At 43.1% G+C, this 27008-nt stretch overlaps 1 protein-coding gene across 1 annotated transcript; it reads right to left on the bottom strand.

Annotated features, from left to right (window-relative positions):
* Nucleotides 1-606: 606 nt before the first annotated feature.
* Nucleotides 607-27008, bottom strand: LOC118370185 (double-stranded RNA-specific editase 1-like). The gene is made up of 11 exons (XM_052499113.1): nucleotides 26715-27008; nucleotides 19358-19384; nucleotides 13280-13354; nucleotides 10300-11273; nucleotides 9105-9219; nucleotides 8606-8774; nucleotides 8276-8430; nucleotides 8009-8177; nucleotides 6963-7144; nucleotides 5214-5392; nucleotides 607-3832 (listed from the first exon to the last, which is right to left on the bottom strand). The coding sequence occupies exons 1-11, from the start codon at nucleotides 26821-26823 to the stop codon at nucleotides 3656-3658; spliced, it is 2331 nt and encodes a 776-aa protein (XP_052355073.1). The 5' UTR covers nucleotides 26824-27008; the 3' UTR covers nucleotides 607-3655.

The raw sequence follows: 27008 nt of genomic DNA, 5'->3' as shown, positions 1-27008 counted from the left end.
CATCTTGGCCATGTTCTGTTATAATCTCCACCCGGCACAGCCAGAAGAGGACGGGCCACCCCACATATGCTCTCTCTAATTCTCTCTTTCTTTCTCTCTCTCGGAGGACCTGAGCCCTAGGACTGTGCCCCAGGACTACCTGACATGATGACTCCTTGCTGTTCCCGTTCCACCTGACTGTGCTGCTGCTCCAGTTTCAACTGTTCTGCCTTGTTATTATTCGACCATGCTGGTCATTTATGAACATTTGAACATCTTGGCCATGTTCTGTTATAATCTCCACCCGGCACAGCCAGAAGAGGACTGGCCACCCCACATAGCCTGGTTCCTCTCTAGGTTTCTTCCTAGGTTTTGGCCTTTCTAGGGAGTTTTTCCTAGCCACCGTGCTTCTACACCTGCATTGCTTGCTGTTTGGGGTTTTAGGCTGGGTTTCTGTACAGCACTTTGAGATATCAGCTGATGTACGAAGGGCTATATAAATAAATTTGATTTGATCTGCATGGAGGAATGGGCCAAAATACCAGCAACAGTGTGTGAAAACCTTGTGAAGACTTACAGAAAACGTTTGACCTCTGTCATTGCCAACAAAGGGTATATAACAAAGTATTGAGATAAACTTTTTTATTGACCAAATACTTATTTTCCACCATCATTTGTAAATAAATTCATTACAAATCCTATAATGTGATTTTCTGGATTTGTTTTCTCATTTTGTCTGTCATAGTTGAAGTGTACATATGATGAAAATTACAGGCCTCTCTCAACTTTTTTAAGTGGGAGAACTTGCACAATTGGTGGCTGACTAAATACTTTTTTTGCCCCACTGTATCAGTCAATCACGGCAAACTAGGTTTCCTCTTGACATCCAACTTTTAGTTACAAACCACAGGATTTAAAATAGAAGGGAACGGCGAGATGAGGATCTACTTTTGTTTGCTTTCTTGTTGGCTTGCCAGCTAGCTAAGTTAATCTCGATAGCTAAAGTTAGCATGCTAGTTTACGGCTTCTAAACAGCCAGCAGGCCAACTCTTACAAACTACAAAATTTGAAATAGAAGTGACTGGCTAGATAGTTGTTATATAGGCTATGTCCTGTTTGTTAACACCAGCTGCTTGTGCACCCTCCTGAGCCTGTCTCCCTTAGACTCCTTCTCCCCACCAGAGAATTGGGGGGAGGGAGGAAAAAGCTGCTAGACCAATCACAGAAAGACCTGTCCTGGCCAAGGAGGAGGATGTCAGTCTCCAAGCAAATTTCAATCATTTTTTGAGATGGGGTTTAACTGAGTGTATTATTTGTCCACAACTACAAGAAAAGGACGAGTCAACAACATTATTTGGGTATGAGCAAACAAAATATAAGCTTTTAAAATTAGGATTTTCTCTGGACAGTTACTTTAATGCAAACAGAGCAGCTCCCTAGCATCATTGCTATTACGCTATTTTCTATAAAATCATCATAATGCCACTTTTTTCTTTCCATACATTTCTGTCGCATTTTTTTGAAAAGCATTGTATTGTCAATATAATTGCTTTGTGTATAAAATAAGAAATTACTTAATGCAGTGAACTTGGCAGCAAATAGTGTTTGAAATAAAGACAACTATATACAACATCTACCTATGTTACCATTTATTATATTTCTCATTTATAGGTCTTTTCTCATTTTCTACATGTATGATTTTTGTTTATCTGGTTTGTTTTATTTGATTTTTCCTCATGCTTTATAGCGAGAGCTCATGCATTAGGGCCCTTATTCTAGAGACTACAGTGGACTGGGCACATCAATCAAACGGTGCATGAACCATTACAGGACGGCAAAAGACCCGGTCAAAGTTCACAGTCAACGCTCACAACTTGGTCAGAGAAAGCAAACATAGGTAGAGCAGACCCCCTCATAACACCCAAAGGTTGGGACGGAGTGATCAAAAGTTCTTCACAATGGTTAAACCAGCCATTCACTACTTATGCAGTTCCAATTTTTTTTTTTTAAACATCACAAGCTGTGCTTGGTCCCCTTTAAAAAAACTGCAATTGCCTTGATTCTTGTGGATTCTTACAACTCTTTTTAAAATAAACAAATAAGAAAACATGCCAAATGTGGATGAGAAGTGTGACAATACAGAAGGGGGAAAATGACAAAATGGGCTTATTCACGAGAGTAGTCCGATTCCAATGAGTACACTAGGATAAAGTACTGTACATTAACATTTCCGAGCCTGTTAGAAATACATTTTGGGTATATATATATATATATATTTTTTTTTTTTGGTAACCTGTTAATTGTTAAAAATGACACAGAACAGGTCAAAAATTATCTATAGTTTCATACTTTTAAATTGCTACATTAAACACAGGGATCCATTTCAATTCATTTCAAAATAAATAGTCCAAAGAGATGACATTGAGCAGTATAAAACACAGTAATCAAAATGAAGTGACCAGAAACTTTGTACAAACAAATATTACACATTAAAGAAACAAAAAGCTAATAGAAATCATCTTTGGTGAGGTAAGAAGGCTTATGATGACAGACAAGGAACATTAGCTCAAGTCACCTCAACACTCATGGCTAAATATAAGCTCAAATAATTTCGCTCGTTTTTTTTATTATCAAGCTCTCAACAAATGGCACATGATGATAGCAAAAATGTTGTCTGTGTGTTCAAATAAAAAGCAGTACATAAAGTCCACTGTATCTGTCTGGCAACCACAAGAGTGTGAGCCATCCTGCAAGAATATCTTTCCATAGAAATGTACATTTCAAAAGGCCAAATTGTACCTTAGTATAATTTATGTCATTCACTGTAAAGGGAAACATGAATCAAATCTTTTTCAGAAGTTAATTAGGCCAACTTCAGATAGACTTAGATAAAAACATGTCATTATCAGTATAGAAAGCATTCTCAAACAAATGTTCAGAAAATCAAAAAACACACGTATCTATCACTATTCAAGAACAAACAAACATATCGTCCTCAAGACAGTGCAATGCTTTATATCTCACAGCAGAAACAAAGAGAAGACGGCGCATGAAAAGTGTAAGAGAGGACATCCGCCTTCAAGACAAGAGGGAACGGACACAACACTAATACTTAGGAAGAAGACAGCAAAATAGTCATTGTTATGACCACTACTGGGAGGTGAGCTTGAAAGCCTTCTATATATTTGGCATAAACATACAGTGAGTGTAGACAAGGTTTGGCTGTAGATGGCCAACTGATTTCAGTTGATTTTTGCATGTACTGATTTATAAAATGTATCAACAAAATCTGTTTAAAAAATCCCAGGTTTCCAGTTGTACAGCTGTCATATGTCACGTGTTAGGTTACTAGTGTTGTGGAATAAACATCACTAAACTAACAAAACATCAACAACAGTCATTTGGTTGACGCGGAAAACAAGCCTTTACAGTGAGTCATTGAGAAAAACAGATCAGACAAAATTCAACCAAATTCAATGTCTCACGGTCAAAAGTGGAGTGATCAGGAGAGGGCGCAAGAGTTGGGTGAGCATCATCCAAAACACAGAACAAATCAAGTCTAAACAGCTGGTAGGAGAAGTATCTTCATCTGAGCCTCCCTCTTCCTCCCGTGACAACAACCATACACATTTTAGAACAACATAGTCATTCTATTTCTATTTTTTTTTAAATCCACTCAGGACTGGAGTGAGAACTGGTCCTGTTCGATAGGTTTCTTGACCCAGGCTCCCAGTCCTGCCCTGTGGAATTCCTTGGTCAGAGTCTGCTTGGCAGCATGGTACTCCAACGCTGCCTGTTTGGCGTCATGGTACAAGCTGGGTTTGGCACCTTTGATTCTCAGAGTCTGTGAAAGCTAAAAGGCAGGAAGAGAGAGGTTTTAATTGGACAAGAATAAAACACAGTAAGAAGTGATTCAACAATCAAGTGAACAAACACGATGTCAAACCTTTTAAATTGAGTTCTTGGAACATAATAAGTCTCAACTACCCAGCCACGCATAGCAACAGCCACCTGAGAGTATAGTCGTGGCCAAAAGTTTTGAGAATGACACATATATTAATTTTCACAAAGTCTGCTGCCTCAGTTTGTAGGATGGCAATTTGCATATACTCCAGAATGTTATGAAGTGGGATCAGATGAATTGCAATTAATTGCTAAGTCCCTCTTTGCCATGCAAATGAACTGAATCCCCAAAAAACATTTCCACTGCACTCTAGCCCTGCCACAAAAGGACCAGCTGACATCATGTCAGTGTTTCTCTCGTTAACACAGGTGTGAGGGTTGACGAGAACAAGGCTGGAGATCACTCTGTCATGCTGATTGAGTTTGAATAACAGAGTGGAAGCTTCAAAATGAGGGTGGTGCTTGGAATCATTGCCGTCATCATTGCTTTGCACAAAAAGGGCTTCACAGGCAAGGATATTGCTGCCAGTAAGATTGCACCTAAATCAACCATTTATCGGATCATTAAGAAATTAAAGGAGAGCGGTTTAATTGTTGTGAAGAAGGCCTCCGGGCGCCCAAGAAAGTCCAGCAAGCGCCAGGACTGTCTCCTAAAGTTGATTCAGCTGTGGGATCGGGGCACCACCAGTACAGAGCTTGCTCAGGAATGGCAGCAGGCAGGTGTGAGTGCATCTGCATGCACAGTGAGGCGAAGACTTTTGGAGGATGGCCTCGTGTCAAGAAGGGCAGCAAAGAAGCCACTTCTCTCCAGGAAAAACATCAGGGACAGACTGATATTCTGCAAAGGTACAGGGATTGGACTGCTGGGGACTGGTGTAAAGTCATTTTCTCGGATGAAAACCCTTCTGATTGTTTGGGGCATCCGGGAAAAAAGCTTGTCCGGAGAAGACAAGGTGAGTGCTACTATCAGTCCTGTGTCAAATTCTGACAAACTCCAAGCATTGATTATGCAAGAATGGGCTGTCATCAGTCAGGAGGTGGCCCAGAAGTTAATTGACAGCATGCCAGGGTGGATTGCAGAGGTCTTGAAAAAGAAGAGTCAACACTGCAAATATTGATTATTTGCATCAACTTCATGTAATTGTTAATAAAAGCCTTTGACACTTATGAAATGCTTGTAATTATACTTCAGTATTCCATAGTAACATCTGACAAAAATATCTAAAGACACTGAAGCAGCAAACTTTGTGAAAATTAATATTTGTGTCATTCTCAAAATTTCTGTCCACGACTGTATATAAAGGTGTTGTGCGGAATAATAAGTATCCTACCTTGCAGTATAGGCGCACCCAGCGGCTGTAGAGGGCGTGCTTGCAGAGCCTCGAGGGCCGTCCCAAGTCGTCCTTGCCTGTCATGGCGTTGATAACCTCTAACCCCTGGTCTCCCACAGCCCAGTTCACACTGAAGTTAGGAGCTTTACCCGGTTGCCGTGCTTCTGCGTTGCTTATTCCTGCAGGGAAGAGAAAGTGACATAAAAAGATTCCTTTGTGAGATATACAGTACCAGTCACACGTTTTGAAACACCAACCCATTCAAGGGTTTTCTTAAATTGTACTATTTTCTACATTGTAGAATAATAGTGAAGACATCAAAACTATGAAATAACACACATGGAATTATGTAGTAATTTTATATTTGCGCTTCTTCAAAGTAGCCACCCTTTGCCTTGATGACAGCTTTGTACACTCTTGACAGTCTCTCAACCAGCTTCATGAGGTAGTCACCTGGAATGACTTTTCAATGAACAGGTGTGACTTGTTCACAGTTATTTTGTAGAATTTCTTTCCTTCTTAATGTGTTTGAGCCAATCAGTTGTGTTGTGACAAGGTAGGGGTTGTATACAGAAGATAGCCCTATTTGGTAAAAGACCAAGCCCATATTATGGAAAGAACAGCTTAAATAAGCAAAGAGAAACGACAGTCCATCAATACTTTAAGAGATGAAGGTCAGTCAATGCGGAAAATGTCAAGAACTTTGAAAGTTTCTTCAAGTGCAGTTGCAAAAACCATCAAGCGCTATGATGAAACTGTCTCTCATGAGGACCGCCACAGGAAAGGAAGACCCAGAGTTACCACTGCTGCAGAGGATACGTTCATTAGAGTTACCAGCCTCAGAAATTGCAGCCTAAATAAATGCTTCACAGAGTTCAAGTAACAGACACATCTCAACATCAACTGTTCAGAGGAGACTGTGTGAATCAAGGCCTTCATGATCAAATTGCTGCAAAGAAACCACTACTAAAGGAGAAGAGACTTGCTTGGGCCAAGAAACACAAGCAATGGACAGTAGACAGGTGGAAATCTGTCCTTTAGTCTAATGAGTCCAAATTTGAGATTTTTGTTTCCAACAGCCATGTCTTTGTGAGACACAGAGTAGTTGAGCGGATGATCTCCGCATGTATAGTTCCCACCATGAACCATGGAGGAGATGTGATGGTGTGGGGGTGCTTTTCTGGTGACACTGTCAATTATTTATTTAGAATTCAAGGCAGACTTAACCAGCAGGGCTACCACAGCATTCTGCAGCGATACGCCATCCCATCAGGTTTGCGCTTAGTGGGACTATCATTTGGAATACCTAGGATAGGGTAAGTAATCCTTCTCACCCCCCTAAAAAGATTTAAATGCACTATTGTAAAGTGGCTGTTCCACTGGATGTCATAAGGTGTATGCACCAATTTGTAAGTCGCTCTGGATAAGAGCGTCTGCTAAATGACTTAAATGTAAATGTAAATGACTTAAATGTTTTTCAACAGGGCAATGACCCAACACACCTCCAGGCAGTGTGAGGGCTATTTGATCCCATATGTGTTATTTCATAGTTTTGATGTCTTCACTATTATTCTACAATGTAGAAGAAAATAATACACATAAAGAAAAGCCCTTGACTGAGTAGGTGTGTCCAAACCGTTTGACTGGTACTGTATGTGGTCAGGACAATCCAGGGGCTGTTGTCTGACGGTAAACTAAGTAGGGGCAGGATGTAGGATGGGTAGGACCACAGCCAGACAGACCCCTTACCGCTCAGAAGTGGCCGGTTGAGGTTGAACGTCTGAGGCAGGTCCTCAATGTCAGCGATCCTCTGGTACATGGCTCTGGAGAGGTGGTCTGCGTGGTACAAGCTTCCCAGGATAATGCTGGAGAAGTAGATGGGCTCTGTGAAGTAACACATCAGAGAGCCCTGGATCCCTACTACGTTCCACCTGAGAGAAGGGCGGCAGTGAGAGGTGGTGTTCAAAGGGAGGCGCTGCTTTTGAGTCACATGACCTTTTTGAGTCTCACCACCTCAAAGCACAGACATTTCTGAGTGCACGATACGGATAAGACCCAAGTCCACGTTTAAAAAATCTCGGCATTTTGGATTTTACCCTGAACATTTCAAATCAATCTGAACGCAGAGGTTGAATTTGAAAATGTCTTCTTGTGCCCTGTTTTTCTCTCCCTATTAATGCAACATGGGTTGAAGAAAATAATATGTAATAGCCTCTCAGTTGGACATTTCCTATTTTTCGAACACTAAGCTCCACTTTTAGTGATGAAGGGTGTTTTATTGCCTGGAGTCAGATGCTATTCAAATGATTCTGATTGGTGCATTCCTCAGGCTAGCTACCCTCTCTCAAGTCCCAATCACTTTGCCAACAGAGCAGTGCTACAGGTGTGATTATGCTAGAGCCGTGATTAGCCCTTTGATTAATCTCCACGGAAATGGCATCCCTGCTGGGAGTGCCCTAGGAACTGTAACAGCTGCTCAAACTGCAGGTGTGTAATCATGAACAATATTGTTGATTTAGATTGTTTCTTCGAGGCTTGTTCTCTGGGCTTCTTCTATCCGTGTGACATGCTCAAGACACGCTCAAGCTGCGGCTATCGCTGACTCGTGAAAAGTCGGACGACGTTCACAATAATGGCATAAATGGTAGATTTACATTGTTGGTGTTTTTATGAATATCACATTTAAATTCGTCATTCCATGAAAATGACTGGACTCCTTCTGTATGGTGACAGTTTGACTGGTTGCTAAACTGTAAACATAGTAACAAGGAGTGGTGTCAAAGACAGACACAGACCTGGCGATCTTGTCACTGCAGGACATGGTGAGCAGCCTCTCTCCCTGCAGTACCCCGTCCCAGGTCTGGATGGTGTTACTGACTTTCACAGGGATGGTCCCCTCCCCAGACTCTATCTTGGTCCTCAGCTGACCACGAGCTTTCCTGTTAGGGTGCCTGTCTCCCTGATCTGTGGATGACATGGAAAGAAAATAAGCATTAAAAATGGTGAAGAAGAAGCATTCTTAAAATGAAGACGAAGAAGAGCCGCCTAGGGAGATGTCTCACCCTCGAAGGCAGCCTCGTGGGGTGAGAAGATGCGTGCGTCTCCGCAGGGCGACGTGCTGATGTACAGGTGGAACTGCACGTTGTCCTTCAGACGGAAGCCCCGCTTGTTCTCGCACCTCGTGAACATCGACTTCTGCTGCTCCTCTCTGTTGTTACTATGGCAGACAGATGGAATGGCAGACAGATGGACAGACAGACAGGTGTGTGGTAAGAAAAGGTTAACCCGTTTCTCTACATTGGCATTTGTTTCTTCTGGTAAAATGTCACTTTTTGAGTGTTGTTGATCAGTCAGTTTCTACTAACCCAGTCTCCATGGTTACAGTGACTTACCTGAGAAAGTGTTCCAGCTGTGCGTACAGGTACCTAAGGAGGGAACGACGAGCAATGATTTCAGCATGGCAGTCGTTCAAAGCCAGCCCGCGGTCACTCATGTACTCGCCGTTTATACACTTGGTCCCCGTGGTAACACAGATCACTTGTGCCTCCTTGACATCGGTGCCTGGGTGGGATGTGTGGATTGTGAGACAAAAAATGGTTTACAATGGTACATAAATGACATAGTCTACTGAATACAGTGTATCATATTTTTACATGATATATAAATGTTTCATGATGAAGTGATAAAATCAACTAGGAGACGTGAAGTGATAGCTAATTCCACAATGTAAAATACACAAACATCTTTTGTGATTAGTCTCCAATGAAACCCCCAGTTGTGATCCATGCAGCATCAGTGGGGCTCTCTCGATTCGACAGAGAATCAGAGATTAACAATCAAGTTAAATTAAAAGTTCCTTTTGGGGGTAAAATAAAGTTATTCTAACAGTACCCGTTGTCATGACAACGCCTGCTAGGACTTTCCGTCGTGCGTGAGGGGATGTGAAGTTATCCGTCAGCTCACTGAACTTGTCAACTACCAGACCGGACACAGCATCAGCTAGAACCTGAAATAACCACCAAGCAGAGCATGAGATACATCAGAAGAAAAACCCAGGCCTTAAACCAGACTAAACCCAGACAGAATAGAAGGCAATACACAGATAAGGGGAGGGAGGAGAGGGGGAAGTTCCTGGGGAAGTATAAACGTTATGATGATCACTTTTTCCGGCTTCATCATATTAGCTCTGATCGATGATCAATTGAAAATCTAACCGAAACCTCCACGTGAAGGTGTACATTAGAAATCACAGGGGCAATGACAATCCAGGGTACCCCTAAGAGACACTGCTTTCTCAAACTGAAGCCCGGGTAACAGAACTGGAATACAGGCTCGTGCAGTATAATAGATTTGAGGTGCCTACTTCTTCAGGGATCAGACATACAGGGTTTAGATGGGGATGAGTGACAGACAAGACACCGGGGAGCTTAAACGCTGCATCGCAAATCATCCGTCCGCTTCATTGACTGATCTGTTCTAAAAACAGGCAGCTTGTCTGATCAATAGGTATGTTTGAATAGCATTCGGGAGCTGATGTTAATTAAGATTACAGTTTAATTGACCTTGCCTCGTCAGTCGTTATCTCAGGCAGGAGGGATTAGGGGCACGGGATTAAGTGACGTGTAAATAGATTTGAGTGTACACAATGCAACGTGGAACGTTCAAGGCTGTAATGCACCACTGTCTCAAAGCCTCGTCTCCTTTTCAATTAAGCCCTGTCAGAGGCTTATAATGAGCTGGTTAAACCATTAAGTCAATTAAACTGAGAATAGTTCATAGGAAGTGAACACTGAACACTGCCTGCAATGAAGGATGAACCAAACTGACATATCTGACCATTGCTCTCTTATTTCATGGGGCTAAACCACCCAGATAGAGTTAAGACGAGTCTCTGCATACTACTACAATTGTTCTACTGCTCCACAAGATTTTCGATGGGGAGAGGGGGTTTGTCCTGCGTTATGAGTTTACTATGTGCTATTCTGTGCCTTATATTCAAAGTAAAGCTTTTCAAATAACCATATGAAACAAGCATGTCATCCAACAATCTCCGAGTGAACGTGATGTTGGGAGTAGTAGTTCTTACCTGTGGCAGGTGCAGTTGCAGGCCCTCTCTGGGTATGGGCTGTCTGGACGGTGTCTGGTCTAGTTGCATGTTAAAGAGGGCAGAGAGAGCAGCCTGCGCCGCACGGGCCTTGGCCAGCTTCTTATTGCGGCCTGAGCCTTGGAACGTCTGCGTGTCCACCACCACGGACATGGCAAAGTTCTTGGCGTGGCTCTCTCCACTCTCTGACACAAAGTCGTATTTCAGCCCGGGTCGTAGTTCGTTGAGGATCATGACAGGGTTCTTGGCAATAGCGGGGGAGACGAAGGCCGGGACGGAGGAGGTGGGTGGTAGGCCTAACGAGGACTGACTCAGGGCGGTAGCACCTGAGTTCCCTAGCAGGGGGTATGCTACTAGTCCCAGGGAGCTGAACGAGCCATTGGTACCGTTAGAACCCAGATAGAAGGACTCCTCCGGAGGGGCCGGGGTCTCAAACCCATTAAACAACATGTCTGGGAAGTCAGCCTGGTCGGAGGTAAAGTCTGTGTTGACCGTTAGCGTCCGACCCATTGCCATGTGCGCCTCGGAGGCGTTGGGGAACTGAACGAACGACCGCAGAGCCTTCTCAGCCGAGTTGAGCTTAGCCTTCTTCTTGGTGGGGCCGGAGCCCTCGAACAGCTGCCCATTGACCTCGACAGTCATGACGAACACGGGCGCGTGGACCGGACCGGTCTGAGACAGCAGCTTGTACTGCAGTCCAGGCTTGATTTCATTCAGCTGCATCAGGGCATTTTTGGGCAGAATGGGCCCGGGCATTTTCTTACGCTTCTTGGGCCTGTACTTGTTATTGTGATGCCCGTTATTACCCTCTTCTAAGGGACGCTTTCTGCCCCCTCCACACCCTGCACTGCCCCCATTAGGGAGGTGAGCTGCCCCCTCACCCCCCAACCCCTCCTTGGTGGAGGAGCCCACGTTGTCCAGGTTGCGGTTTTCCTTAACGTCGGTGCTGCTGGAACCTGCGGTGCCCAGAAAGAGTAACTTACAACGCCTTCGTTGCAGGATCTTGTAAATGTAAAATTTATAGATTCCTTTATCTCTCTTTGTAACTGGACAAGTGATGTGTGTTCCTTTGTATGTTATATTTGCAAAGAGTTAGATGTAGTCCTTATAGAAAACACTATGTTAAATACACAGTAATATTAGTATCGCCACAAAACCTTCAATACAATCAAAGGGGGAGCTGAATAACACTTAATGAAAGGACTGACTTCTGAAGAAAATCTTAAGATTTGATTTATTCGTGTATTTTTCAGAATAAGCACTACCAAAGACCTAGGCAGTGTAAATACAAAAGTAACCCCACCAAAACGTCTAAACATTTCAGTGTTGTCATCTGGCTCCTGATTATCTACTCATCTGTGTTATTAAAGACCTGGCTCTCAAAACTTCTAGAAACACGTCCTGTGAAGGACTGCATGACCAATTTAACTGTACGGCTTGTATTTATCATGGTGTCAATAAATTAGATGTAGCTGGGGTTGAGGGAACACATATCGCCACGTCCTGATTATAAAGCTGATGGAACTTGGTGTAAATTTTCATTTATAACATCCTCCAGCAAAAGCTCGATAGGTTACTCCTTTCGGCGCTCAGGGATAAAATACATCCTTGTACAAAATGCAGGAGCAGAGAAGAAGGTAGCGACAAGAGGCTTGGAAAGAAGAGGGACACCATAAGGATATCGCCGCCACCCCAAAATGGAGACAAACAAACAAGTGTTTTCTGGGATTTTCATGCTCCACCGCAGTCAAAAACGTATTCAAATAACCATTTTATTTTCATTATAATTTAGCTCTGGACCAAGCTGTATATCATCATTTTCTAAAACAAAAGTGTACAGAGTATATAGCGGTAAAGAAAATAACAAGCATGCAGGAGAAAATATAAACAGTGTAAAAAACACAATGCTGCTTAGCGCCCAGCGTAACAGGAGTGGAGTTGTGATTACAACCCTGTTGGGAAAGAGAGATTATTGAACAACAGAGCGTTGTGATTGACCATGCCATGACAACACTGTCCGTCGCCAACCATGCTCAGTTCTGACACACACACACACACACACACACACAGAAAGCCCTTGAGTAACCTTGGCAATGTATGCCCGTCGGCCTGCCAACAACCCTCCCTGTGTGCTGTGCAGCGAGGAAGTCCCTGACCGACACAGTAATCCAAGTGAGCTCCCGTCTGGGTTGGGTTTGGTGTAACAGGGAAGCGGGAGGATTAGGGCTGTCCTAACACATAACATGTCCTAACATCATAACTGTCAAGTGTGTAATGGGATCTATGTGACAGTCCTGGGGCAAAGCACTGCCAGCCAAAGCAATGCGCTGAATGAATTCAACATCTGCTCCATACTGTGGGCATAGATACATACAGCCCATCTCTCTCTCTCTGTACCTTGAGCTTGGAAGTTGTTGTTGTTGTTGTTGTTTTTGCCAAACCCTGTATTTTGACTATAGAAAGAGAATATTTTCCTCAATAACCCTCCCAGGTTTGTTGCAGCCAGTTTAAGGCTGAACTATAACTGCTCTCAGAAAACTAGAGGAGGGTACTCTGTGGGGTTTTAGAAGCTTTGAGAAGAGGAGCAGGGGGTCAAGCTTAGAATCCGTCTCTTAAAATGGTCTGAAATAACGCAGGAGATATCCCCTCATCTCCCCCTGAATGGGAGATTAAACTCTGATCCTACCCTCCTGAGCCAGGAAACACAGTCTGATGACACTTCCTCAAGGTCAATCCGACACAAACAAATCAGGGAGAGGAGATGTAATACATTATAGGCCTACAATTCTGGATTCCGTTCCCAATAATGTTGTGTTATTGCTAACAGTATTCAATTTGAAAGCATATAACCAAGTAAATAGTTTTGCACTACTAGGGATATTACATTATAAGTGTCTAAAAGCACTTCACAAGCATAACAGCTAGTGTGGGGGTGGGGGGGACGACGACGACGACGACTCACTCATGCGCTCTTCTTCATCTCCCTCCATGGTGAAGAACCTTGGCTGGTTACGGGGCTGCTTCACACCAGCTCGACCTGTAGGACAGACAGACAGACAGAGCATTCGGAAAGTATTCAGACCAATTGACTTTTTTTCCACATTTTGTTACGTTCCGGACTTATTCTGAAATTGATTGAATTTGTTTTTTCCCTTATCAATCTACACACAATATCCCATAATGACATAGCAAAAACAGGTTTTTCAATTTTTTGTGTGCAAATGTATTAAAAATAAAAACTTAAATATCACATTAACATAAGTATTCAGACCCTTTACTCAGTACTTTGTTGAAGCAGCTTTGGCAGCGATTACAGCCTTGAGTCTTCTTGGGTATGACGCTACAAGCTTGGCACATCTGTTGATTGGAGTTTCTCCCATTCTTCACTTCAGATCCACTCAAGCTATGTCAGCTCAACCCAATTGAGATGGTTTGGGATGAGTTGGACCGCAGAGCGAAGGAAAAGCAGCCAACAAGTGCTCAGCATACTCCTTCAAGACTGTTGTAAAAGCATTCATCATGAAGCTGGTTGAGAGAATGCCAAGAGTGTGCAAAGCTGTCATCAAGGCAAAGGGTGGTGGCTACTTTGAAGAATCTCAAATATCAAATATATTTAGATGTTTTATTTAAAAAAATATATATATATATTTCACCTTTATTTAACCAGGTAGGCCAGTTGAGAACAAGTTCTCATTTACAACTGCGACCTGGCCAAGATGAAGCAAAGCCAAGTGTTTAACACTTTTTTGGTTACTACATAATTCCATACGTGTTATTTCATAGTTTTGATATCTATACAATTATACTATGTAGAAAATAGTAAAAATAAAGAAAAATCCTGGAATGAGTTGGTGTGTCCAAACTTTTGACTGGTACTGTACATATTCAGCATCTGGACTAATCCGGTCCATGCCGACAGACCATATTGGTCTGGGCAGACTTTTGTGACTTTAATATCTGTCCCATTAGCCCTCGGTTTCAACTAGCTCAGCGTTTCCCATACTGAAATCAAATCAATTAAATCACGCTTGGTGTGGTTGTAGACATGGTTGTAATAAACAGAGCATTTTCTGTTTTCTTCCTACAAATGTGGTTCTATCTTTGAAAGCGTTTTAAGCTTGGAAATAGTATGACCCCCGTCACTGAAAGATAAGACTCTCAGAACAAGTATGTGTCTTCTGTTTCCCTCTACAAGCTGTACAAGGACTCAGAATGGACAAGACCAGACACCAAATCAGACAGGGGGTGCATTCTTTCCTACACAGAAGATCATACAAAATTATGGCATGACGACCTTCTGAACTTTTCAATACCTTCCTGTTGCATTTCAGTCGCTTGAAACTATACTTCCTTCAGATTGAAATACTGTCAAAAGTACTGTCAGGCTGATTTGTAATAAACTGCCATAGCCCAAATTTAAATTTTAAAAAGTCAACATTAGTTGTTGACTACATTACTTGGTGGGGTCGCAACAACATTTTGATATGAAAATGGGGTCGTGGGTCAAAAAAGTTTGGGAAGCCCTGAACTAGCACTTCTGGAAAATGCTGCAGTTCACGCACTCTACAGTACAGTAGCCTATGTGGTTCATTTGAGAATACACAGGAAGTCTACAGAAATATAATACCTCAATTATATTTCCCCAGACAGCCATGAAAAAAAAAACCCGTCCATGTTAAACATACAGTATCAATGCTGCAGCATATAAGATTGCAACACACTGATGGAAATGGAGTGTCGGATGTCTGAAAATAACCTACCGAGCGTAAAGTTAAGTGTAACCAGAACAAATGAGCATGACGGTGACAGCAACTGTAGGAAGCAACGGGCTGAGCGATATACCCTTGCCACCGGGAGGAAACTACAGTTCATGGTGTTAAGCTCCGATACTATATCAACCCACAAACAGACAGAGCGAAAAGTCAGGGAGAGAGGGAGCAGAAAGGACAGAGAGTAAATCAATATAATAATTGTAAAAACAGAAAAACAGCCTCAAGCTAATCTTTCTCCACTGTTCCATTTTGCACAGGACATTTCTCCAGCCAATCAACCCTACAGTCACAGAGCTCTAAGGAAGCTGTTGCATATATTCATTTGCCCGAGGAAACCATATAATTAACTAGTGATTGAATCTACAGTTTATACATTAGTCAATACTAGCTGTATTTGTATTGGGCATACTGTCGTTTTCCCAATACTCATCTCCACAATCTATCTTGACCAAAGCCAAGAAATGTGGAAAGATAGTAGTCTGTGCTCTCTATTCCTCCCTGTGGGATTAAATAGGGTGTTAGATTTGTATTCTGCCCCCCCCCCCCCTCCCCCTCCCAATGGTCTGTGGTGTGGCGATAACAACATAGCACCTCTGTAGAGGGAAGAGTAGTCGACAGAATGAGATGCAGTAACTTCATAGGAACACTGAGGGGATAAACCAATTGCATTGGCGTGTTACAGAAACTCTCAGTGTTTTCCGCATAGTTATTTTTCAGAAGAGAGGGGAGAGACCCTTGAAGGACTATGGTAAATAGGGGGGGGGGGGGAATAAATGATTGAGGGTTTCAAATAGAAACAATAATATTTTGATATAAATACTTCACGTAGACCGGGACAGTATAATTGGTGTCCTCTCTCTCAAAAGCAACCAATTGCAAAGTCCTCCCGCAGACGAGGGAAAATGGAGGGAGTTGAATGGAGATGATCTGTGATTGCCGCAGAAGCATTCCTTTGGTGCCGTTTGCTTTGAAGCGGATGCATCTGATAAGCATTCCCACAGAAAAGCATCCTGCTGAATCTATCCAATCAGGCCAGCCACTACAGGCAGAGTGATTGAGGAATACAAAAATCCATATCACTTCCGTAATGACACTTTCAAGAAGGAGAGGGTGCTGACACCACTAGATATAGAATACATAAAATGTCAAACGGAAAAGTTTTTGCTTTTTAACAACTTTTCTCATCCAATGACAATGAGAAAAGACAATACTATTTGGGAGCAAACGGCAAGTTTGTTGTTGTAGTCAACATGAAAGCAGAGGAGATAATAGTAGATAATAGAAACCATTCATTTAGACAGCGCTTCCGCAACTGCCACCTTTATTGAGTCGAAGCTATTAAATGACATCGCTCACATTTCTTCCTATACCCCTTTTGCCTCCCCCTTCCTGACTGCCTGTCAGAGAGCCATCACCTCCCCTGCACCCCCCCCAGTCGTAAACTGTAGCTCTCACCGTGAGACAGCAGCGTTCGCATTCCAGGACGATAAGGGACGCAACCCTGCTGTTATTCACGTTAGGTTAATCCTCAAACTGTCACTCTACATGTCATCCACCGTGCAGGAAATTAAATAATGAATGAATTACCAGATAATTATCAACGCTTCTTCCTGGGCTGAAACGAACGTTGACGGGCTGGTTTTTACTGCAACACTCTTGGCTACAGATTAGGGACCTTGCTTTCCTGGCTGTGGGGGGGGACTGAGCGGTCACTTCCTGGAGAGTGGCCTTGTGGATAAATTGCTGGCATTTCCATGACAGGGGTCAGAGGTCAAGGGACAGGAAGTGTCATATTTGCATCTCTGAAGATTAATGGAGGTCTGGGTTAAGTTACAGTCTTACTCGTTACGTTGTCTAAATGTCATCTTTGTTTGTTTTGCTCTCACTTTCAAGTGGACAAATACTAAATGAAGTACCAGGTCTATGATGGTTCATATTGCCTTGGCCCTGCATGAACAGATCAGTTTAGCTGAGTGATGAAGCATGTGTCGGCGCCAAAATGAGCTCTCACTGAACCAAGGTGTCTGTAGCTAGTGATATCCAATCTTGCTATAATGGCATCATCTATCCAGACCCCTTACAGCCACCCAGCTGCACCACATCCTATTCCACTAACATGGTGCTGGAGGCAACTGCGTGGCTGTTGGCTCAACATGTGTCAGAGTCATAATGGCCAGGCGCAGGGAGCCAGATGGGTATTAAAGAAAGGGTAGCGGCCGTAGCTGCCATAGCCTCCAGTACAGGTTTCATGAGGAATATAAACTCAGCAAAAAAAGAAACGTCCTCTCACTGTCATACAAATATGTGTAAATATTTATATGAACATAACAAGATTCAACAACTGAACAAGTTCCACAGACGTGTGATTAACTGAAATTGAATAATGTGTCCCTGAACAGGGAGGGGGGTCAAAATCAATGAAGATCTGTGAAGTTATTTGGATTTTTACGAATTATCTTTGAAAGACAGGGTCCTAAAAAAGGGACACTTCTTTTTTTGTTGAGTAGCTCTTTGTCAGCACCATGGACAGCACTAGTGCTGCACAGCTCTCAGCACAGCAGGCCACTGAATTGGCCAGAACCATAGCAGTAAGCACATGGTGTGGTAATGTGCCTGTTGCCATATTACCCCTAGGCCACATACATAGCTATAGTCTACTAGGCGCCATAGCTGAGCTAATATTCCATGAAGAGGAACAACAACAACCAGAATGAGCAGGGTAGTTAATGCACATTCCAGGAAAGGAAATCAGCATGATTATGAATGCTGCTCTTAGTGCTAGGAGCTGGTGGACAGGGCTGAGAAGAGGGTCTTTAACTTCCTTTCTTTGACACAGTATTGCACAGTGCTACATACACAGGGCTTTTGTTAACCATATGCCTACTAATATTCTTTATGGCAGTCAGCTTTCCCAGGGTTTTTTCTACGAGCCTGGTTTTAGACAGTCTTAGGAGGAGGACACACAAGATTTATACACACACAACAGTGAATGGTGCACATCATAGTAAGTAAATCACATAAGTGAACCAAGTAGAACCAAGAAAGCCTTGTTGTTAAGCTGCTTTGGTTGTACGAAGATCAGAGCCGGCTTTTGTGTTAACCAAACCAGCCTCTCTCTCAGCCTGAACAGTGTAATCTCGTCTCTCTGCGTGACAAGAAGTGGCCTTGTACCCCCGCCGCCACTCAACTCCTTCCTCCCGAACATTAGCGCTGACAATGTTATCAGGCCGCCGAGCCCTGGCGCCTTTGCTGGAAATGCCGGCTGCTTGCTTTGTGTGCTGGATTGACGGAGACCGAGGCTTTAGGTTGCCATTCGCTTACCAAGATAATGGGCGACAGAAATTAGCTGGGGCGGAATGAGAAAATGTCAACAAAAGTAGTTATCTGTGAGTGAGTTTGTGTACACACGTTTGAAGAAAAGGGAAGTAGGGAGATAGACGTCAAGGATTTGGAGTGGCATTCTGTTCACTGTCAAAGCTCACAGATATCAACACTGGATTGTATCCACAGCCTGTGTAGACTCTGTTAGCCATTCATGTTAAAAGGTTTCACATTTAAAAACATGATTGAGGTTTTCTCGTGAGAACTTTAGCTAGCATGAGTTTACAAGGATATGCAGCATCAACACATTTGAGCTTGTTGTTAATCACAGTCACTCTCCCCAAGTTATCAATGTTGGGAATCTTAGGACTATGAATATCAACCCGCGATCTTAGCAAATCAATGCGAGCACCCTATTTCATCCTAAGGACCAATGTGTGAAAGCCATAAAGGATTGCCACAGCCATATTTACATTGCTGGTCCACCATCAAAAATATGTGGTTCTGCAGTACCGTATCTATAGCAGCGTATGCTGTCTGCGTGGTGTAGACATGTGTTTTATAGGGAGTCCAGGAGAGTCTGGAGCTGTATGTCTGATACATAGATCTGTCTGAAGCCTGTCATTCACATCCTATGGAGAAACAGACAGTATCTCACACAGCCTGGACCCCTGAGACCTTCAACTAGTTAACAATGTCTCCCGATGTCGTTCGCCCTCAAAGAATGCACACTCTTGTCTCAGACATACATAGACATTCACGCACCACCGCACACAGTTACACAGGCGGAACATATCTTGCAAATCATGTCATGTACTCATAGTATACTGTACAGTACACACAAGCAGGCTTGCACGTGAGCACACGCGCGTGCTGTGAAATGGCAGGACCGTATTAAAAGTGGATTAAAGTAGCATAAAACTAGACAACATGAGCACCCTACATACCTTCTGTCATTGCTTTGCTGATGACACCTATGAAAATAAGAGAAAATCAGAATATTATTATTATGGAAATGTAAAAATGATTTCCCATCATATCTGAGGTGTTGTCCCCTGATATGATAGGATAAACCCATTCCACACTTTCTGGTGATCAAAAAGAACCATTCTAATTTTGGGGGAGAGAAAATTTTAAATGTAATGTTATGATGTGCATTTACGGTGAAGTTCACCACAATATGTATTTCACCACCTGGTACCGTGCTCTCAATCAGTAGTCGACCATCACCAACCCTTGTCAAGAGCTGGTAATACCCTCAATAAACCACCGACTCAAATCCCATCAGAGAGGAAAACAATGCTGAACTCATGATGATGATGATGACGGGAGACACCAGCCAGAGGTGTCAGCGCTAACCAGACAACCCATGAGGAGACATTGATCAACGGAAGTTGGGGAAAGTTCTGGTTCTAGAAGTGGAATAGTACTATAGCTGGAGGGGTATGCTGAAACCAACTATCAGAGCCACCCCTCAGCGGCCTAACGCAGATGGATCGATCCACTGGGTTTGGGCGGACTTGGGAGAAATAAGGTGTTGGTGCCTTCCAGCACAAATGCTTCCTTGAACATTGGAAGCAGCAGAGGCGGCGCGGCGTATGTCTCTCACACCCTCCATTTTCTCGCCGTGAAATATCATTTTTTAGGCACGCTGGACAGGACCCTCGACCAGGCCCCGTCAAGCCACAGGCGTGACTTATCAATGTGCCGTGGAGAGGTGATGGGATGGTGGAAGGGAAACAGAGGCAAGTGAGAGCTGAAAGGAACGGACAGAGGGAGCACTCTGTTTTTTACATTTTTTTATTTAACCTTAACTAGGCAAGTCAGTTATGAACAAATTCTTATTTACAATGACGGCCTACCCCGGCCAAACCCTAACGACGCTGGGCCAATCGTGCGCCGCCCTAAGGTCTCCCAATCACAGCCGGTTGTATTACAGCCTGGAATTTAACCAGGGACTGTAGTGACGCCTCTAGCACTGAGATGCAGTGCCTGAGAATGCTGTGCCACTCGGGAGCTGTCTGTACCTCACTACTTTTTATTTGCCTTCCTATAACTGGTTGTTAGAGACAATCCAAACATAACATTGGGGCGGCAGGGTAGCCTAGTGGTTAGAGCGTTGGACTAGTAACCAAAAGGTTGCAAGTTCGAATCCCCGAGCTGACAAGGTACAAATCTGTCGTTCTGCCCCTGAACAGGCAGTTAACCCAATGTTCCTAGGCCGTCATTGAAAATAAGAATTTGTTCTTAACTGATTTGCCTAGTAAAATAAATTAAAAAAAATAAGATATATCAAACTAGAAGATCAAATCATCAGAGTACATAGTACCTCATTGGTTATAAAACAAATCACAATAAACTACCAGATCGAGAGGGAACTGAGCAGTAGGCTAGTTCATAGCTTTTCCTTTTATTTTCTTCATCAGCAATAGTGTACAAACTGAGGGAGCTAAATGAAGATTTAACAATGACATTAAAATCCCACAATTATTGACCTTAAAATGCAATCGGGTAAATCATATTGGAACATAATATTGCCTTGAACACCAAGGCCATTTGAAGAAATTTTACCAAGCAAATTCAACCAAACCTTATTGGTTGACCTTTTTCAGTTTGTCAGTTACAAATGGTGTGGCTATTAGCCTGAAAGTCCCAATGGAAAAAAATCACTGAACTGTTGCAGTAGTCGATGGAAATGTGACATTTAGGGCGAAATCACATGAAAATCTCAAATGAAGAAAGTATACCTATCAAAACCATGAAATGGGCTGATACTGAATTGCAATAAATCAAAAAGCATTACAGTATATATCAATCTGTCTGATATACAGTACCAGACAAAAGTAAGGACACACCGACTCATTCAAGGGTTTTTCTTTATTTTGACTATTTTCTACATGGTAGAATAATAGTGAAGACGTCAAAACTATGAAATAACACATATGGAATCATGTAGTAACCAAAAAAATGTTCTTCAAGATTCTTCAAAGTAGCCAACCTTTGACTTCATAACAGCTTTGCACACTCTTGGCATTCTCTCAACCAGCTTCATGAGGTAGTCACCTGGAATGCATTTTAGATTTTTTCCCCCCAACGTTCTTAGTAAGGGTGAGTCCAGTCCATTTTATTGTAAATGCTAGCCCTGGGTAATATAGGTCAGTGCTGCCATTGCTGCACAGCTAATAAAATCTCCCCTGGTCTTCAAGGACATTATGTGGCTGCAGTCCCTTTACCATTTTCCCCAAAGGAACCAATGCAATCTTTATGATGGCGCAGTGGGCGACAGGGACGCTGTACATATTCCACACGCTAATCAGTGTCACTTAAACGGGCTAGGGTCAAGGGTCAGCCCCCCTGTGGGTCTTCTCCAACGGAAGCGAAGTCTTCAGATCTACGCTGATGACAGCCTGGCATTCATACACAGTATTCGGTCATCTCTCTCTCTCTCTCTAACTCACGCACGCAGGCACAAACGTACACTATTCTATCACCTCTCAGTGTTCCCTCTGCGGGGCTAGGCAGTGCAGTGGGGCCTGTCACTGTCATGCTCAAGGGTAAACCAGGTATAAGGCTTATCTCTCCCAGCCTCTGGTCTGCAGGTATGATGAGGACAAAGGCAGAACACACAATCATTATCACAAGTGTATATTATTTGATCTTTCTGGGAGTACCACGTTAGACTGGAAGCCAAAATTACTGTTAAATTCGTCTAGCCGCCCCGAGTCCTGAACCCACCCACCCAAGCAGCCCCTCTTCCTTCCTATCCAGCTGGCTGACAGCCAGTCAGATCAAATCCATTTAACGCCATCACAGGTTGCCCTTTGGTCCCTGGCCTCCAGTGCTGAAAATTGCTACTGTGCAAATGCCCTTCATGTAACGGTCCAACTGTGTCACATGTAGTCAGCTACCTTCATAGACTCAGGCAGGTGATTTTGTACTCTCTCCCACACCGTACATTGAGGAGGCACACCATTTTTACGACAGATTAGAGATTCCAGGTTCCTAGCTCTGCCGCTCTCTTCTCATCCCCAGCCATTCTCTCCGCACCACTACCCCCGTAGCTCACAACAGATGACTATCGATGTCTTCCCCCGCTGCCGCTGCCGTCAAGGCCGGGCCAGGTGCTCCTCTATCTCTGGGAGAGAAGGGAGGGAATGGAGAGAGAGGGGAAGGGGAAGATGTTGAATTTCATACCTCACGGCTCCTGATTTAACCAGGTCTGGAGGTAACGTTGACAGACAGGCCGACTACCCAGGAGAGGGGCGAGGAGGGGGATGGGGAGGCAGAGGTGGCCCCTGTTTGAGAGGGTCAGCTTGATGTAACATTATAGCTAGCGGTGTAGTGGAGGGTAAACGCAGGTATACCCATTTATTTTTCAGTGGGCATTGTGTATGCTCACTTCTTAATCCCCATGATGCCTGTCATAGTAGTGTAGCGGAGGTATACGCCATATCAATTAACAAGGCTGATGGAGCAGATCAGAAGGTTTAGCTTAAAATGTTGATCAACTATTATTTCTTCACATTTTCAGCGCAGCAATGTGCACGCGGCAGTAGGCTTGCGCAGAAATGTTCCTAAACGCAATTTGCAGAAAACGCATTCTAAAATGCACACGCAAGTGGTTTCATGGACAGAGATGGAAATATCAATTAGAAATGTAGAGAGAATGTAGATCTAAAGATGCAACAACGATCATGGGTCACTAATATGTCTTGGTTAATGCCTGCTAGACAATGAAAGGAAGTGTAAAGAAAACGAATAGAACAGGAGAATGCAAATGAGGAAGTCTTTATAAAAAATAATTGCTTCCACATTTCGACGGTGGGATTTTGGCTATAGGCTACTTTCACGTAAGGTAAGACGTCTTTATAAAATAACATGAAGTAAAACGTCCAGGTTTCAAACAATTAAGGAACAGGAAAAACAGCGACGCTAACCGTCTTCTGGTAGATGAAAATGGTTTCCTAAAAACCTGCTCAATTAAATGTCAACTGCAAAGTAGACTATGCCTACCTGGCAGAATGATATAATGATTATTTGCATTAATCCAGTGGCCAATTGTTTTGCAAACTCTATCTAATGTGCAACAGTGTTTTCGCTAACCAAACAGTGCTAGGTGCCTGCACACTTCAATTAAAGGGTAACTGCACACAAAAAAAATCTACATTTCATAGACCTCAAAGGTCCTCCTGATGTGGTTTAAGCATTGGTGTGGACTTTGAACATCCGATTGTGTTGTTTTTCTATTAAAAAAAGTGCGAAACCTGTGCAATTTCTCATTTAACAGCCTCGTTTATCTATTTCAATAATAGACCTACTATTAGCCTATTTGCACGGTACAGCTTGGGTTGGCCTGACTGTTAGAGACCAATACGGGATTTATCCATTTAGGTCATTTAGTGTATGTCACCGTTTCTCACACAATTTTTCACACTTTCCTTCGCTGGGTGGGCCGATAGATTTTTTTGTTTTGTGTTCAACATTGGGCTATAACCACTTCCTCCAGGCACCGCTACACCACTGATTATAGTGGCGGTGGTACCAAAGCCAAAATACAACATATGTTCATTAAATCATATACCTAAAACGGAACGCAGCTATCTTAGGGCTCACAGGAGAGCAGAAATATCTGGATACAGCAGAGCCACTTATCAAGTATCACTATCAAACCCCCACCTATCAGAGGAGAGGATACTGTTAGGTCTGACAGAGATTCATGCTCAGGCAGGCTAGACAGACACATCCCTCAGCGTCATCGGGACGCGAGGTACGTCTTGCAGAGCAGCCGTGTACGCCTCACAGTGCAAATCCATCCGTTTACCTTGTCTGGAGTTCACTTTCTTCCCCCAGTAGATTAAACTCACACTTCACCTCACCTCGCAGCACACCAATTAGCATGAAGGTACAGCGGAAATTATGTTACGTATAACTTCCCAGTGTGCAGGGTGTAAACAGTGGGGGAAAAAATCTTCGGAATACTTTTGAACTATTTACCTTGGATTACAGCCAAATTGATGTATTTTATACTCGGGACAGAATGAGACAAGTACATTGCTGTGTTGCCTTCTGAGTGTTTCCCGAAGACAGGGAATCCGCATTCAAATATTATGTGAGGTTTGGGACTGAGTAAACTTCAGTTATTTAGCCATTGAAATATTAGCAGCCATTGACAATCATGTCTAAACCCAACGGAGCGAGAATATGAGAAAAATGACTTCAGCAGGCAGCACAGCACATTACAGATAATGCTCGGAGAGACTACAATATCTCCAGTCCCAAATATACTTACTAAATGTTCCACTACAATAGATTTGATTTACTCATTCAGTCACGGGAGGCGGCTTTATGCCAGAATATTAAATGTGTCTAATAATTAAAAGCTTCTGCTGAACTTCCCTTTAATTAATCCATATGATTAATATGCCAAGGTGGCAGCTCATTGTTTACCTCTTGACAGACTATTATTGCAACAATGTAATAATCCCTATTGGCGTCCTTCCTCATAATGCATCAACAGATTACGTCGCTCTGAGGATTCCGAAAAAGCACTTCGAGAAATCATTGGAAGACTGGGGAAAACTAGATTCATCTTGTTTCTTATAAAGTTAGACATTGTCTACAGCGCTCGCCAGCATGCAGCCCCTGAGCAAGGCAGTTGACCCACTGTTCCCCCGGCGCCGAAGACGTGGATGTCGATTAAGGCAGCCCCTCCCTCCTCTCTGATTCAGAGATCCGGAAGACACATTTCAGTTGAAGGCATTCAGTTGTACAACTGACTAGGTATCCCCCTTTCCCTTTCCCTTTCCTAAAAAAACAGAAATGAGTTACCTCTGGTTCGTTCAGCCATTACCATGGGGGAAATTAATGGAGAAAGATTGGGGTTTTGGGATAAACGCCAAAACTAGGTCTGAGGATTAACACAGGCTTGGGAGATCTTATATGTTTTGTTCTATGAGATAATACCAGTCAACAGGTTTAGGAGATCTTATATGTTTTGTTCTATGAGATAATATCAGTCAGTTAACGTGGCCTTTATAAATTATGAAGCCTTTATGTTCTTCGCGTGCATTAAAAAAAATGACATAAATGCTTAAAAATTCACAAAAAGTGACATTCGCTGATGAAGATTATCTCATAGAACAAAACATATGCGATCTCAGCCTGTGTTTACCATTCATTTGCCCATAGGCTTTGACCAATGACGCATGGCAGAGAGACGCTATTGCTATTTCTCTCTATACCTTCCAGACTCTATATAGGGGGGAAAAAAACGAAGAAACAAGTGTACATATTCCATCCACTTCAGGAATATTATTAGATTTTTTTGTTATTTTTTAAATAAATCAACATATCAGATCTTTTTTTTATTTTTTACTTAACCATCACATTCCTAATCTCCTTTCAGATTCCCCTTTCTCTAGTAGAACTTTGGATCTCAAAGACTGTGTATGACGGGGAGACGTTACAGTATGCAAAGAGACCAAACAGCCTATCACCATGCTGTATCCACGCTCCAGAGATTAAAGCCCAGGAGTGGAAGGAGGCTTTATGCTTTTCGCATGGACACCTCTCAGAATTGAAACTCCTATCTGCTCGCCTTGCAATAGACTACCGGTTCCCCCATCGTTGCAGAAAGTTAATTTGAAAGTTAATATATCTGCCTATTGCCATCGCCCAAAGCAACGGGCGCGGAACTGAGCCTGTATCCTGTCATAGAAAATGACAGAGCACATCATGTGTACGGTATATAGTGTGTGTGAAGTCTGAGTGGCACTGACAGTACGCTTCAGAGTTAAATGTATGGTAACTATAGCTCTGTTTAAAGGGTGAAAACTCTTGGAAGATTACATGTGATATTAACACAGTTCTTGATCCTTCGAACACAAATACGACATCACAAATTCATGTTTCGGTGGAAAATAAAGGAACACGATTCTACTACAAATACAGGTTTGCCTCAAAAAAAAACTTTCAACATGCTCTTGAAGCACACAGCAGTGTGCATTTCTATGCATGAATTCTCATATTGTTATCCCAAACTCAATGACATGTATCCAATATCTGAAAACTGCCTGCATCATTCTCAGAGACAACATACGCAGTATTTTGGTCACAACTCTGTAACCAAATACACAAGCACACCAGAGCAATCCTTGCATTAGTCAATAAACCAATCCATCAATGTTAAGTACAGTGACAAAAAAAAGCCACAGACCTACAGATACACACACAAGCCCACACGAGCACTCCCCTCCACACACACACACAAAGCCTATCCCTCCGAGCCATCCTGGAGCGGAGTACCTTTGCGCTCGGAGCGTTTCTTGCGTCTCCTCTTGAACCTCCTCCGGATCAAGCAGTAATAGGCCCCCGCGGCCCCCATGGCCTGGGAGCCATCCAGAAACAGAGCCATGCCTAACAGGGCTGCCCTGTTGCCCCGAGGCAGTCCTTTTGCCCCCTAGGCTGCCCTGTTGCCCCTAGGCTCTCTTTAGCCTAGAGAGTCTAGGAGGCACTGCACTTCCCCACCCTCTCTCACTCTGCTAAGTACTGTACAGGCACCAGGCGCAGACCCTCCCTCCGCCTGTCTGTCGTTCACAC

The sequence above is a fragment of the Oncorhynchus keta genome, chromosome 37, assembly GCF_023373465.1.
Source record: "Oncorhynchus keta strain PuntledgeMale-10-30-2019 chromosome 37, Oket_V2, whole genome shotgun sequence".
NCBI classification, from domain to species: Eukaryota; Metazoa; Chordata; class Actinopteri; order Salmoniformes; family Salmonidae; genus Oncorhynchus; species Oncorhynchus keta.
This window is presented reverse-complemented; position numbering and strand designations above follow the sequence as displayed.

Excerpts from the sequence above, each read along its gene's own strand:
- LOC118370185 (XM_052499113.1), bottom strand. The coding sequence starts at position 26,823 with ATGGCTCTGTTTCTGGATGGCTCCCAGGCCATGGGGGCCGCGGGGGCC. Across the intron at positions 11,274-13,279 it reads AGATGAAGAAGAGCGCATGA|GTTCCAGCAGCACCGACGTT; the intron begins GTGAGTCGTCGT and ends TGGGCACCGCAG. Across the intron at positions 3,833-5,213 it reads GGGTGCGCCTATACTGCAAG|CTTTCACAGACTCTGAGAAT; the intron begins GTAGGATACTTA and ends CCTGCCTTTTAG.